The following is a 13260-nucleotide window of genomic DNA, read 5'->3' on the forward strand; positions in this document are numbered from 1 at the left end:
TCATCATTTTGGCCAATAGTAAATATGAACGTATTATAAATTTTTTCTCAGCTTCTTAAAATTATTCCCTTAAAAAAGTTTAAAACCACAACAAGAATTTAGTCGAAGTTGAGATTTCATGCAAGCAAATTGTAAAAGATTAACGAGAAAGTTAGTGCAGCGTTTACCAACACTGTTATTTTGCTTATACTATTCGTACAGCACCTATCGAGTAACGAGTACTCACAACACATTCACACACACACACACACAGAGAACGAGAGGTTGACAGCTAAAATACAAAGAATAAAGGCAAAAAAATTCGTGGTGCGTTCGTGAATAAAAAAACGTCCAATTCTGAAAGTGAACGAAAAAACTTCAAAATTATTTTAATAGCTTTTAATTATTTGCGGCAAAAGTTTATAACAAAAAGCCACATAAAATAGTGGTAAGTGAGGGTGTCCAAATATTGTACTTTTCGATAAAACTTAACAAACAAAAATGGAAGGAAAAAATTGCACAGCAAAAAGAAACATGGTCAATGACGGCACAATTTGTGTGAGAGTTTTCTTTGGTGTTTTCTACTCGGTCGGTAAATGCGAACATTGGAGTAAATTTTTGCACCGAATATTACTGCAAATAATTTACGAATTTCCAAATAACAGACAACATAAATGAACATCTAATTCTGCAGATTTATAAGAGTGTTTATTCGGAACAGACATGGAAAAATCAATAGAGAAATTATTGATTTCGAGAAATATCGCAGTACTACACCCCCCGCATAATTAATGACATTACAATTGTTGTTGTGTGGCTTCGGCAGTGTCTTATTTTGGTGATGATTTTTCCATTGTTGGGTTGTGGATTTTTAGAGGAATTTTTCTTAAAATAATATATTTAAAGAAAAACCCCGTAAATTTTATACCAGCAGAGCAAAAACAAATTAATGCATACGTGATTTCAAACAAATGTTTTACTCCTAATATTTTTTGCTTAAGCTCCTAACCAGTAGTACTACGTGCTGCTATTGTCATGTCGCCAATGTTTTTCCACTATGTCATTTCTGGGAAAACAAAACTTAATTTTATTTGGAAGTATAACAAACAGTTTAAATGTTTCTTTTTTTATTATTTTTCTGGAATATTCGCCGTCAGAGTCGCCAAACGAGAGCTTACCATCTCCTCTTCTTTGTTGCGTTACATTTCATTGTCGTTATTGTTGTTATGGCTGCTGTTTTTTTTTTGTTGGTTTTTCTCTCCACCCTTGTTCAAAACATTTGTTATTGGTTTCTACGCAAAAGAAAAAAAAAATAACGAAATATAAAGAAACATGACTAATTAGATTAGCATATCGTATACAGAAGAAAATCTTATTTACAAAAAAGTCGAAATTTTTTTTTTTTTTATCCATTGTAAGTTGAAATTAGGAAGCCCTGTGTTTATTTTTTTTTTGTTGAAAAATAGGGAAATATTAAAGTTAAATACTTACCAGGGTTGCCAGGTATACACTCAGCAGAAGCACAAATTTTCGCTATACATTGGTGAAGCACGGCATGGTAACATGTGATGTACAAACTTGCAAAATTTAAAAAGAAAAAAATATTAAGCACCAATATTGTTCTGTGGCAAAAATTCTCTTTCCCAGAACCTGCAAGAATCTCAAAGTTTTGTATTTTTTTTTATATAAAGAAAAAAAAAAAAAAACGGTTGTTGTAGGAAAACCAAATATCATTGGCCCAAAACTGCAAGAATGTACAATTTTTTTACTACGATAAACGATTTTTTTTATGATATCGAAAAAATGCAAAACTAATAGATTCAACGCAAATCTATTAGGCAGTGGCATAAACCAGCTGATGGGTCCTTAAATGTCAAAACAAATTGTTATATTGAATTCGTCATGTGTGAATGCCAATACCATTGAGATATTACAAATATTCAATTTTTTTTCAAAAACCTAGGGAATACCCTGCCTTACCCCCTGGTTGTTGTTGTTGTTGTAGCAGTAGTACATGTGTGTGTTTGTGTTCTGCTAATCTGGTTCCAGCTCCAGGTTTAGAAATTCGGCTACTTTAACGGGCTGTAGCCAGAGATCCTCTGGAGTGAGTTGGGTAGGTTTGGCTGAGCAATTAAAAAGGTGTAGCGTATTGTGCGGGCCTGTATCACACGCCGGGCAGGCGTCACGCACATCTTCATCAATTCGTGCCCAATACGAATTGAGGCGACTACACCATCCTGAACGTAATTGCGCCAAAACTACCCTGGTTTGTCTAGGCAGCTGACGTTCTTCGGCTGCAATGGATGGGGGGTGGACTCCGAGGACGGCATTCACTTTATAACTGCTAATAGCATCCGCGACTGCATCGGTGTGAATGCCACTCAGACCTGCCTGATAGGCTTCTTGATCTAGAGGCTCTCTCTTGTAGCGCTGGACCTCCCTCTCTAGATCATGTATGTCCTTCCTGACACGCCTGGGTGGGGGAGAGTTATCCACCATGTGATGGTTGGGATGGCTCTCACGGTAACACCCAAGCAGGTACTGCAACGAAAGCATATGATTATGCTGACGTAAGGGAAGGACTTTCGCCTCCTCATGTAGATGGTCCACTGGTGTCATGAGGAGGCACCCTGTCGCAGTTCTCAGGGCAGCGTTCTGGCAGGTCTGGATATTCTTCCACTGCGTAGCACTAGTATTCGCAGACCACACTGGAGCCGCATAGTTGACCACAGACCGACCTATCGCGTTATAAGAGGTCAACAAGGTTTCTTTGTCCGCACCCCAAGAGCTGCCGGCTAGCGCCTTGAGGACCTTGTTCCTACTTTTCATCTTGTCGCAGATAGCTGTGGCTTGCGCGGACGACTTGAACATGCTGTCGAACGTTACCCCAAGAATCTTGGGGTAGTTCGTGGTCGGTATTAAATTCCCCTCGACCTGAACATTCAGCTGTGTTCTCATCTCCGCAGACCATGTGGTAAAGAGTGTGGCCGTTGATTTCGTGGCGGATATTTTCATATTCCTCGCGTGGAAGTATGCGGCAAGCTCCGCGAGATAGGGGTTCAACCTTTCGCATATGTCATCGACCACTGGACCCGACGCCATGATCGTACAATCATCCGCATACGTTACGATCTCAATGCCGTCTGGAGGGCGAGGAATTCCGGAAAGGTAGAGGTTAAACAGTTCCGGAGATATCACCCCACCTTGGGGAACTCCCTGTTTCACTCTACGGGCTTTGGACTTCTTGTTCCGGAATTCCACGTACGACTGGCGTCCACACATATAGTTGATTATCCAACGTTTCAAACTTGGCCGGAGGGTAGTTCTCTGTACGTCCTCAAACAGTGTGGCATGATTGACCGTATCAAATGCCTTTGATAGGTCAAGGGCTACCAACACTGTTCTGTCACACGGCCTGTTCTGGTTTAGTCCTCTACTAATATTTGTGGAAATGGCGTGTAATGCTGTTGTGGTACTATGTTGTGGACGGAATCCATGCTGGTGGTTGGCAACTGCATAGCTTCCTCTAATGCTGGGGAGGAGTAAAGCCTCAAGAGTCTTTGCTACTGGCGACAAAAGCGAAATCGGCCTGTACGATTCGCCTTTACTGGCATCCTTGCCTGGCTTCAGTAGCGGGACCACCCGGCCCATTTTCCAGATTTCGGGCACTATGTGGGTGGCTAGCGACAAATTGAGAACTTTTGTTAAGTACTCGACTCCCGGCGTATCCAGCTGCTTCAACATTACCATTGAGATTCCGTCCGGGCCCAACGCTTTGGATGACTTAGCGTTACGGATGACATTTGCAACATCACCCATCGTAAACTGTGGTGGTTCCTCCTCGGCGGGAAGAGATCTGATACGACGAAGTACTCTTCGCTTCGCCCTATCACTCTCGGGGTGCTCGACAAATTGTCGGTTAAAATATTCCGCGCACCTCTTCGGATCAGTCACCGTTACGTCGTTAAAAGTGACTGAGGTCCTATCATCCTTTTTTCCAGGGTTCGAGAGCGACTTAACCGTTACCCACAGCTTACTCATATCGGTTCCAATGTTGCAGCACTTCAGATGGTCTAGCCACTTTTTCCTCTTATGCTCCTGTACCAACCGGTTGACTTCCACTGTCAAATCACTGATTCTAGGATCAGTAGGGTTGGTACGACGGAGATCATCACGCTCGTTTGCTAATCCCGCTGCCTCTGCTGGGAAGTTTGGTCTTATCTCGGGTATTCGACCAGCAGGTATATAGCGAGCGGCTGCAGCTCTGATGATGTTTCGGAAAATCCTTTCTGCTACCCGAACATCAGAAGGGTTGGGCAGTTCTCTGAAGCGGCGGTTGGTGAATTCTCTGAACTCTGGCCAGTGAGCTTTCCCATGGTTAAGGAAAGTGCGGCGTTCAGAGGTTATGAAATCGGGCGACCTGCTTATGGAGACGATTATCGGGAGATGGTCTGAGCCAAGAGAAATGACGGGTTGCCAAGTCACGTCATTTATCAGACCGGGTGACACTATGGTTAAATCTGGCGAACTGTGACACTCTCCTCTTATTCGGGTGGGGGCATCCTCGTTAACCGTGCAGAATGTGGAGCAGTCAATCTGCTCTGCCAGCGCTGATCCCCTCTGGTCATTACCTAGGACGGAATGCCACAACTCATGGTGGGCATTAAAATCCCCTAGTACCAGGCGGTTATTGCCTACCAATAATGGGCTAATATCAGGCAAATAACGTGGTTCACAGCTATTAATCGGCGGGATATACACATTAAGCACCTCTACCTCGGCAGTTCCACACTTGACTGCTACCCCCACACATTCCATGTATGGGTCACTAGAGACTAGCTCAAGCGAGATAGGTCTGTACTGAACAGAATGGTGTAACAGGAACGCTAATCCCCCACCTCCACTTCTGGTGCGATCCTTCCTTAGTACGTTGTAACCATAACAACGTTGTAGGCTGCAATTTTCATTCAGCTTGGTTTCCTGCACCGCTGCGATCTTAATATTCCTCATAAATTCCACTATCTCATCTATTTTGCCTCGAAGTCCGTTGCAATTGAATTGCAAGAATGATGCACAATCCGGAGTTGGAACAGCAACATGTGGCGTTAGGTGCTGCGGTGTTGGTTGCTGTTCTGGAGACTGCGGTGGAGTGCCATACTCCGACGACGTCTCTGACGAGGACGACGAAGAAGAGGACTCGCTGGGGACTACGTTACTGCAGCAAGTCGCAACATAGTCCCTTTCGCTGTAGTCTCGCAAACGCCTTAATCCGGAACAGTTCTTGAAGTGCACCCACTCTCTGCATCCATTACATCGCACCGAGACAGATCTGTGGTGGATGACGTTCTGACAAACCGAGCAGAACCAAGGTCCGGGGTTTTCCTCAATCCCGGCACGGACCAATAAAATCCGGAGCAAGCATTCCGGGATATGCTGCTCCCAATGCAGAAAAATAAACAAACACAAACATGTACATACTGGGTTGGCAGCCGCTGGCCGAAACTGGAATCTTGTTGTTTCGGGTCAATCCGGTATCGTAGAACCCGCTGCCGTGGGATTGTACCCCCTGGTAAACGTAACCATCGTTCTCCACCAATAAACAAACGTTGTTTTTATAAAAACAATAAAGGGATTAAGCCTGACCATTTTGCAACAACAAAAGAGTAGACCTTTTGATTCTGATTACAACAACACATTTTTTCCATACTTTCCGGGATATAGGGTTCCAAACTGGCAACAACACCCGACCACTTAGTGGTAGGGGTATCACAGGGTGAGATAAAAAAACTGCAACAAAGTCAAACGCCATAATTTTTACATTTTTTTTAAATTGTATTGAATGAAAGCATATATTGTCGGAAATAGTATCAAATTTTAGAATATGTTTAGATTTGTTCGAATTGGGTACCTTTGGCACGAATTATGGCCTTCAAACGGCCAATGAAACCGTCACACGCTGCCCGAATGTTGCACGGCGGTATTGTGGCCCATTCCCAACGAATCGACACTTTGGTATTTTTTAGTGTCAACCTTGCTTTTCAAAATACTCCAGACACAATAGTCCAACGGATTTGTATCTGGAAATTTTGGTGGCCATTGTGCGCTGGTTGGCTCGTACTGAGTGCGATGGTGCTTCATTACATTTTTTTTATTACGGGTGCTCTTATAAATCCACATAGTGGTGTAGGGTATCATATAGTCGATCCCGCCCGAATTTACTTTGCTATTTTTTAAACCGATAATCGATAATCGAATGTTATCCTTATTACAAGAACATCATTTTTTTTTTTTTTTTTTGGGATATCCATACTTCCCGAGATATGGGGTTCCGAACTTCCAAAGCAGAAAATGTTATAACCTGATTTTTCAGTACTTACTAAATCAATATTGATACCATAGCACATTTCAAGAATTTACTTTTTAATTTCCATCGCGCTCTAAAGAATGCTATTGCTCTTTTAAAAGTTTTCCCAAAAGAAGTTATTCTTAGATTTAATAATTTTTTTAATAGCTTGAGATTTTAATGTTCTGCTGTATGTATAACACCGGCTCCACGAACTAAATAATTTTAAAGTAAGCGGTCTTCGGCCGTCTTTAGATTTCTCCTCGAAGGTATGTCCAACACCGGCTTCACGAGCTTAAGTTCATTATAAGTAGACGGGGCTTAAGATTTTATCCTCTGAGGTATGAGGTATTTTAAGTAGCCGGTCTTCGGTGTCTGACTGTCTGTTGAAATCACGATACAGCCCATATTTTTTGACGTATATTTGACGTCGAGCAGAACAATACGTATTGTGCCTAGGATGGTTTGTATTGAAAATGAGACATATCGGTCGACGTTTTGTGTATAGTCCCCATATAACGGTACCTTTCAATATTCGGTATTTTGTTGATTTTTGCCACATTTTTTCACGGATTTGTCTAAAAATTGAAATTTGTTGGCCATGACGGGTTCTAGCTCCGGTGGCGAAACATTATGTGTATAGGGCCACGTATTGGTATAGCCTCCATACAATGGTACCTCCTGATATTCGGTATTTTGATGATTTTTGCCGCATGTTTCCACGAATTTGTCTAAAAATTGGTATTTGGGGGTTATAATAGGTTTTAGCTCATATGGCGAAACATTGTATGTATAGGTCCAAGTTTTTGTATAGCCCCCATATAATTAACTATACCTCCCGATATTCGGTGTTTTGATGATTTCTGCACATTTCTTTTTAACGGATTTGTCCAGAAATTTGTATTTGTAATTCGTATGGCTAAAAATTGTATGTGTAGGTCCACGTTTTGGTATAACGCTCAGATAACGGTCCCTGCCAATATTCGATATTTTGATAAAAATTGGTATTTTTAGTTCATAATGGGTATTTTTAGTTCATAATGGTGGCAGAACATTGAATATTTAGTTCCACGTTTTCGTATAGCGCACATATAACGATACCTACCGATATTCGGTATTTTAATAATCCTAATCACATTTACCCACTAAATTGTTTCAAATTTGTTATTTTGGAGGATTTGATAGATGAGAATCCTTGAAGTATACAATTGTCTATAAAGGTTCCCGTTTTGGTACTATACCAAAGCGGCCTTACTCACTTTATGGTTTTATTGATAAGTTTAACTGCATTATCCAAACGGTCTTACTGGGATATGAAGTGTAACGTGAAACACGCTTGGATTCAGATACTTTTATATAAAAATATTTCCTTTACCATAAGGTGGAGGGTATTAAAAGTTTAGCCCGGCCGAACTTAAGCTTTTTTACTTGTTAAATGTTATTTTCTGCTTACCATTGCACTTTTTTCTATTTGCAGAGTTTCCAACGAAATAATTGAAGCAGTCACTGCTACAGTGCATCGGATAGAAGTTCGCCAGCAAGGGGATATATAAAAAATATAATTGCATTATTTCATTACATATATAAAATTTTTCTAAGTAGAACCAAACAAACATAACAAAAATGTCCAGTTTACCCCGTCGCATTATCAAGGAAACTCAACGTTTAATGCAAGAACCCGTACCAGGTATCAATGCCATTCCCGATGAAAACAATGCCCGATATTTCCATGTGATTGTGACCGGCCCCACTGATTCACCCTTCGAGGGTGGCATCTTTAAATTGGAACTCTTTTTGCCCGAAGACTATCCAATGTCGGCACCGAAAGTTAGATTCATAACAAAAATTTATCATCCAAATATCGATCGTCTGGGTCGCATCTGTTTGGATGTACTTAAGGATAAATGGAGTCCTGCCTTACAGATTCGCACCATTTTGTTGTCGATTCAGGCACTACTTAGCGCCCCAAATCCCGATGATCCTTTGGCCAATGATGTCGCTGAATTATGGAAAGTCAATGAGGCTGAGGCCATTAAGAATGCACGTGAATGGACCCAAAAGTATGCTGTCGAAGACTGAAGTAGTACTACCCCAGATATGTATAGAAACGAAATTAAACGAAAAGATGGAGGAGGAGCGTATTAAGAAATAGCTGTCGGTCTGCTGGTCGGGGGATGAAACTTATGTGGATAGAAGTGATAACAACTGCTGGTGGTGACGACAACTTGCAATTGGCTTGGATGTTTAGTAATGCAAAATAAAAAAGCGGGGGGAGGGCTTCTTGTAGATTCTTTATCATTTTTTTTTTTGAACTTAAACAAAAGAATGAACCGGGCGGGGTGTTTGATAAAAAAAAATAAAAATATTGAAATAAAAAAACAGCTCCTTGAACATACATATTTACAGTAGAGAAAAGATTATGGGGATATAACGACTTTTTTTTTTGAAGAAAAGCTAAAATATGTATTACATCAAGAATTGTAAAGAAGAACAGAAAAATAAACTGCAAACCTATATGTTTCCCAAACACCTGATGATTATTATGTAAAGAAATTTCTTTGTTTTACTTTTACTGCTTGCAAACCAACTGAACAAATATTAATTAATTACCATCACCAATGCCAACTATTCCCTCAGCCCAATCAGTCAATTTATTGTTCGTCTTCTTCTTTTCTGTTGCATTGAAAAAGTCGCATCCGAAATAATTCCACATTTCTTATAAAAAAAGAACAACATTTGAAAACAATAAAAACACACAGCAACTTTCATTTTTTCCCTTAAAAATTTATTTAAAAATCAACAACAACTTCATTAAATTTAGAATATAGATTGTGTATTCATATTATATATAATTTTTCCTTTTTTAATTTCAATTACACCTTAAAAGAAAAACAACAAAACAATCTTAATATTATTAAATAAAAACAAAATATTTAAATAAAAACAATTATAAAAAAACAACAAATAATAGTTCTTTTATTTATATATATTTTTTTAATGAAAAAGGTAAGTAAAATTATAAGATATTAAAGAAGAAATAGAGGAGAAAAATGTTATCAATTGTTGTTAATAAAAAACTTGTTCATTTTTGAAAAACTCAACACTTTTTCCCAATTTTACCAAAAAACCGGTCTGGGTTGTGGAAAATCCCAATTCGATTTGATAGTGCTCGTTTGAAGATGAAAACCCTAAAGAAGTTTCGGGTTCATTGACCAGTCTTTATTATTGTTAGTTTGGACCGTATAAAAGGGGGACCTAGATAGTTTCGCTACATTGAGTATAAAGTGGTCCAAAGACAAGATAAAACTTTTACAGGAATATGTGACATTAATTTAAAATTTGAATGAAAATAAAATATTCAATATGCATGGCAACTTTTTTATTTGACATTTAAGAGTGTTAAAGTTAAAGTATATATATTCTTGATCAGCATAAGATTCTAAGACGATTTAGCCCTGTCCGTCCGTAAGTCTTTTGTAATTAAGCTAGAGTCGAAAGAATTAAGATACGAAGCTAATATTTCGCACCGATCAGTCTTTTGTCTACAGGCAGGTTAAGTTCGAAGATGGACTATATCGGTCTAGGATAACGTATAGCCACCATGTAACGGTACCTCCCAATATTCGGCATTTTGATGATTTTAGCCAGATTTTTCAATGGAATTGTCTCATAATCCACACCAGGAGTTCTTTCTGAGTAGTTTACCCCCTGGAAGCGAATTGTCCATGTAGGTCCACGATGTTGTATATCCAACTTTACAGATTGAAATGAAAAAAACTGCAAACAACTTCAGACTGCTGTAATTCTAAGCCACTCGTCTGACAGGTGTTAAAATTATTCCAGTGACAGCTTATTATATTGTTTACAAGCGTACAAAAGCGTCTTGATCGAAACCTGCGTCGCAGTGGCCGAAAAATGGCTCGTTCGGCAAATACTGAAAAATGAACTCGGTATAAACCCATTGAAACCCCAAAAAGTGCAAGAACTTACACCGCAACAGAAAGAAAATAGACTCAAAAGAGCTAAAGAGTTGCTTCGCTTGGTCGAAAGTGGTGAACTGCCGAAATTGGGTTATTTCCGATGAGAAAACGTTCGTTGTCCAGCAGTTTGTAAACAAACAAAATGATCGTGTTTACTTGCCAAAGAGGTCAGCTGAAAATGTGCACCTTCGGTTGGCCACCAGAACTCAAGCGCCGGCCATGGTGATGTTGTGGGCCGCCATAACAACCGATGGTCGCTCTCCGCTCGTATTAAACGACCGTGGCATCAGAATAAATGCCGAATATTATCGCAAAAATATTCTGGAACTATTGTGTCTGGAGTATTATGGAAAGCAAGGTTGGCACTAAAAAAGTGCCAGTGTCGATCACCTCAAGCAAGCGCTTGGGCTGATATTGGCCATTTGGTACACAATTAACCCGATATCGATTGAAGACATATATGGGAGCTATATCAAAATCTGAACCGATCTTGATACAATTTGGCAGAAGTATTTCCGTGCTATACCTGGAACCAAACATCATTCTTGTGGAATGCATATTACGAATGTGGCGGACCAAATCGTATGAAACCTATATATGGGAAATATAGCTACATCTGAAACTTTTTTCTCCGAATTCAATGAACGTGCTTCTAGACTGAATTCTTGGCTATATCTGATATCTGATACCAAATGTCATTGTTGTCGAATGCATATTACGAATGTGAGGCACTTAAACACCAAATCGGATGAAACATATATATGAGAGCTATAGCTATATCTGAACCGATTTTCACCAAATTTGACGTACTTGCTTCTAGACTGAATTCATTTCATTTGGACTTATATTGGCCATTTGGTGCACAATTAAGCCGAAATCGGTTGAAGATATATGCGAGCTATATCTAAATATGATCCGATTATCTCCAATTTCAATACGGTTCGTCCTTTGGCATAACAAATATTGTTTGCAAAAATTTCATCTCAATCGGATAATAAATGCGACCTGCATTTTGTTCACAAAAATACATCGACAGACGGACTGACATTCAAAAAAAGACTCAGAAAGTGATTCTATGAAAATCCTTAAGATTAACTATGATGGACGGACAGGCGGACTGACAGGCATAAATAGAATCAGATAGTGAGTCAATGAAGATCCTCAAGTAACTATGACTCTATCTCGCTTCCTTCTCCATATTACAACCAGATGCACAAAGACATAATACCCGTACTACTATGTGGTGTAGGGTATAAAAAGACTGCTCAAAGTCCAGGAAATATTTTAAAATTTAAATTAAAAGAAAATACTACTAATTTTTCGTAAACTCTGGTTAATATTTATTTGGCTGCAAACCATTGTGAATGCTCAGTGACGAAGCCACACCTGTTTTGCAGAAATAACTCGAAACTCTCCAAGATCTTTTATATCCTCCACCATTCTATGGAGGGTATATTAACTTTGTCATTTCGTTTGTAACTCCTCGAAATATTTATAATAGACACTACAAAGTATATACATTCTGGATCAGCGTAAAATTCTAAGGCGATCTAGTGATGTCTGTCTGCCCGTCTGTCTGTTGTAATCACACTATCTTTTGAACGAATTGAGATAGAAGGCTAAAATGTTGCATACATGCATAGTTTACCAGTAGTCAGGTTAAGTTTGTAAATGGGTCATGTCGGTCCACGTTTTCGTATAGCCCCCATATAACGGTACCATATATTCGGTATTTTGATGATTTTAGCGACATAAATTACCGGAATTATTTCCAATTTCATATTTAAAGTTCGTAATCGGTACTACAGCCTATGACAATAATTTTTGTATACAGGTCCACGTTTTCGTATAGTCTCCATATAACGGTACCTCCCGATATTCGGTATTTCCATGATTTTAGCGACATTATTTACCGGAATTATTTCAAATTTGGTATTTGAAGTTCGTAATAATTTAATTGGTAGTTTCCGGAAGTTTTTTTTTAATGTTTTTTAAGTTCCTTCCAAATGAAGGAGGGTATTAAAAGTTCGGCCCTGTCGAACTTGGCTTCGTTTTTACTTGTTTAGCTAAACATTTGGATTTATTTAGTTTTTTTTTTTCTAGCGCCGGCTTATTAAGAAAATGATTTATTACTCAGCGGTTTCGAATAAAGCAGTAAGAATCACATTGTTTTTTTGCCGACTGCCGGTTTATTGTTCTACTACATTTAACACTTTAATAGGTGTCTCATATGTCCTTTTGTGGCGATGTCACGCTTTACCAGCTACGGCCAACTTACCGCCATTGAAATGCAAAGGGCAAATGGGATTGAAGAAGGCAATTGTTGAACATTGAACGCATTTATGACTTTTAACTTGGTTCGAAATCCAGAGTTTCGATTCAAAGTAGATATCTAATTGGTGGTGAGAAATAGGAGAGTGCTACAACAATGGTTGACTTTGCTTCCCATTTCGAAGCAGCATACATTTATCACCCGCACACAAGAAGAAGAGGAATAAAAGAGCCAGCATAATGGTGTACTGTATTGAAATCGTTAATAAGATCCAATGTGATAACGACAACAATCCTTTGTCGGCTAAAATCTGTGTTTGCTTGTTTATTTATCGTATTTATGACCTAGAAATTTCAATGATTTGTTGGAGTTCTTTGGCAGAATTGAAAAATATAATTGGCAAAGGGAGCATTTGAAAGCAGGTAAAATCGGTGTAATGAAAACCTACCTATTGGACTGAATTTATTTTGTCAAATCGGTGCTGAAGACAAGGACCATATTGTGAAAGAGCAAATAATACTTAGAGATGTTGGCCATTCTGTAGAGGGACAATGGGTTCAAGATGGGGACAAAATCCAAAAACTAAAAAAATTACTATAGCCCCAATACTTCCATCCATTTGGAAAGAACTTGCAAAATATATAAAGAAAGTCCTAAAGTCGGGCGGGACCTTTTGCTAATTTTGT

At 39.1% G+C, this 13260-nt stretch overlaps 1 protein-coding gene across 1 annotated transcript; it reads left to right on the forward strand.

Moving 5' to 3' along the window:
• Positions 1 to 246: 246 nt before the first annotated feature.
• On the forward strand, positions 247 to 8849 carry LOC101899398 (ubiquitin-conjugating enzyme E2 N). The gene is made up of 2 exons (XM_005177622.4): positions 247 to 427; positions 7800 to 8849. The coding sequence occupies exon 2, from the start codon at positions 7946 to 7948 to the stop codon at positions 8399 to 8401; it is 456 nt and encodes a 151-aa protein (XP_005177679.1). The 5' UTR covers positions 247 to 427; positions 7800 to 7945; the 3' UTR covers positions 8402 to 8849.
• The last annotated feature ends 4411 nt before the right edge of the window (positions 8850 to 13260 follow it).

This window comes from Musca domestica, unplaced genomic scaffold (genome assembly GCF_030504385.1).
Source record: "Musca domestica strain aabys unplaced genomic scaffold, Musca_domestica.polishedcontigs.V.1.1 14, whole genome shotgun sequence".
Lineage (NCBI taxonomy): Eukaryota > Metazoa > Arthropoda > Insecta > Diptera > Muscidae > Musca > Musca domestica.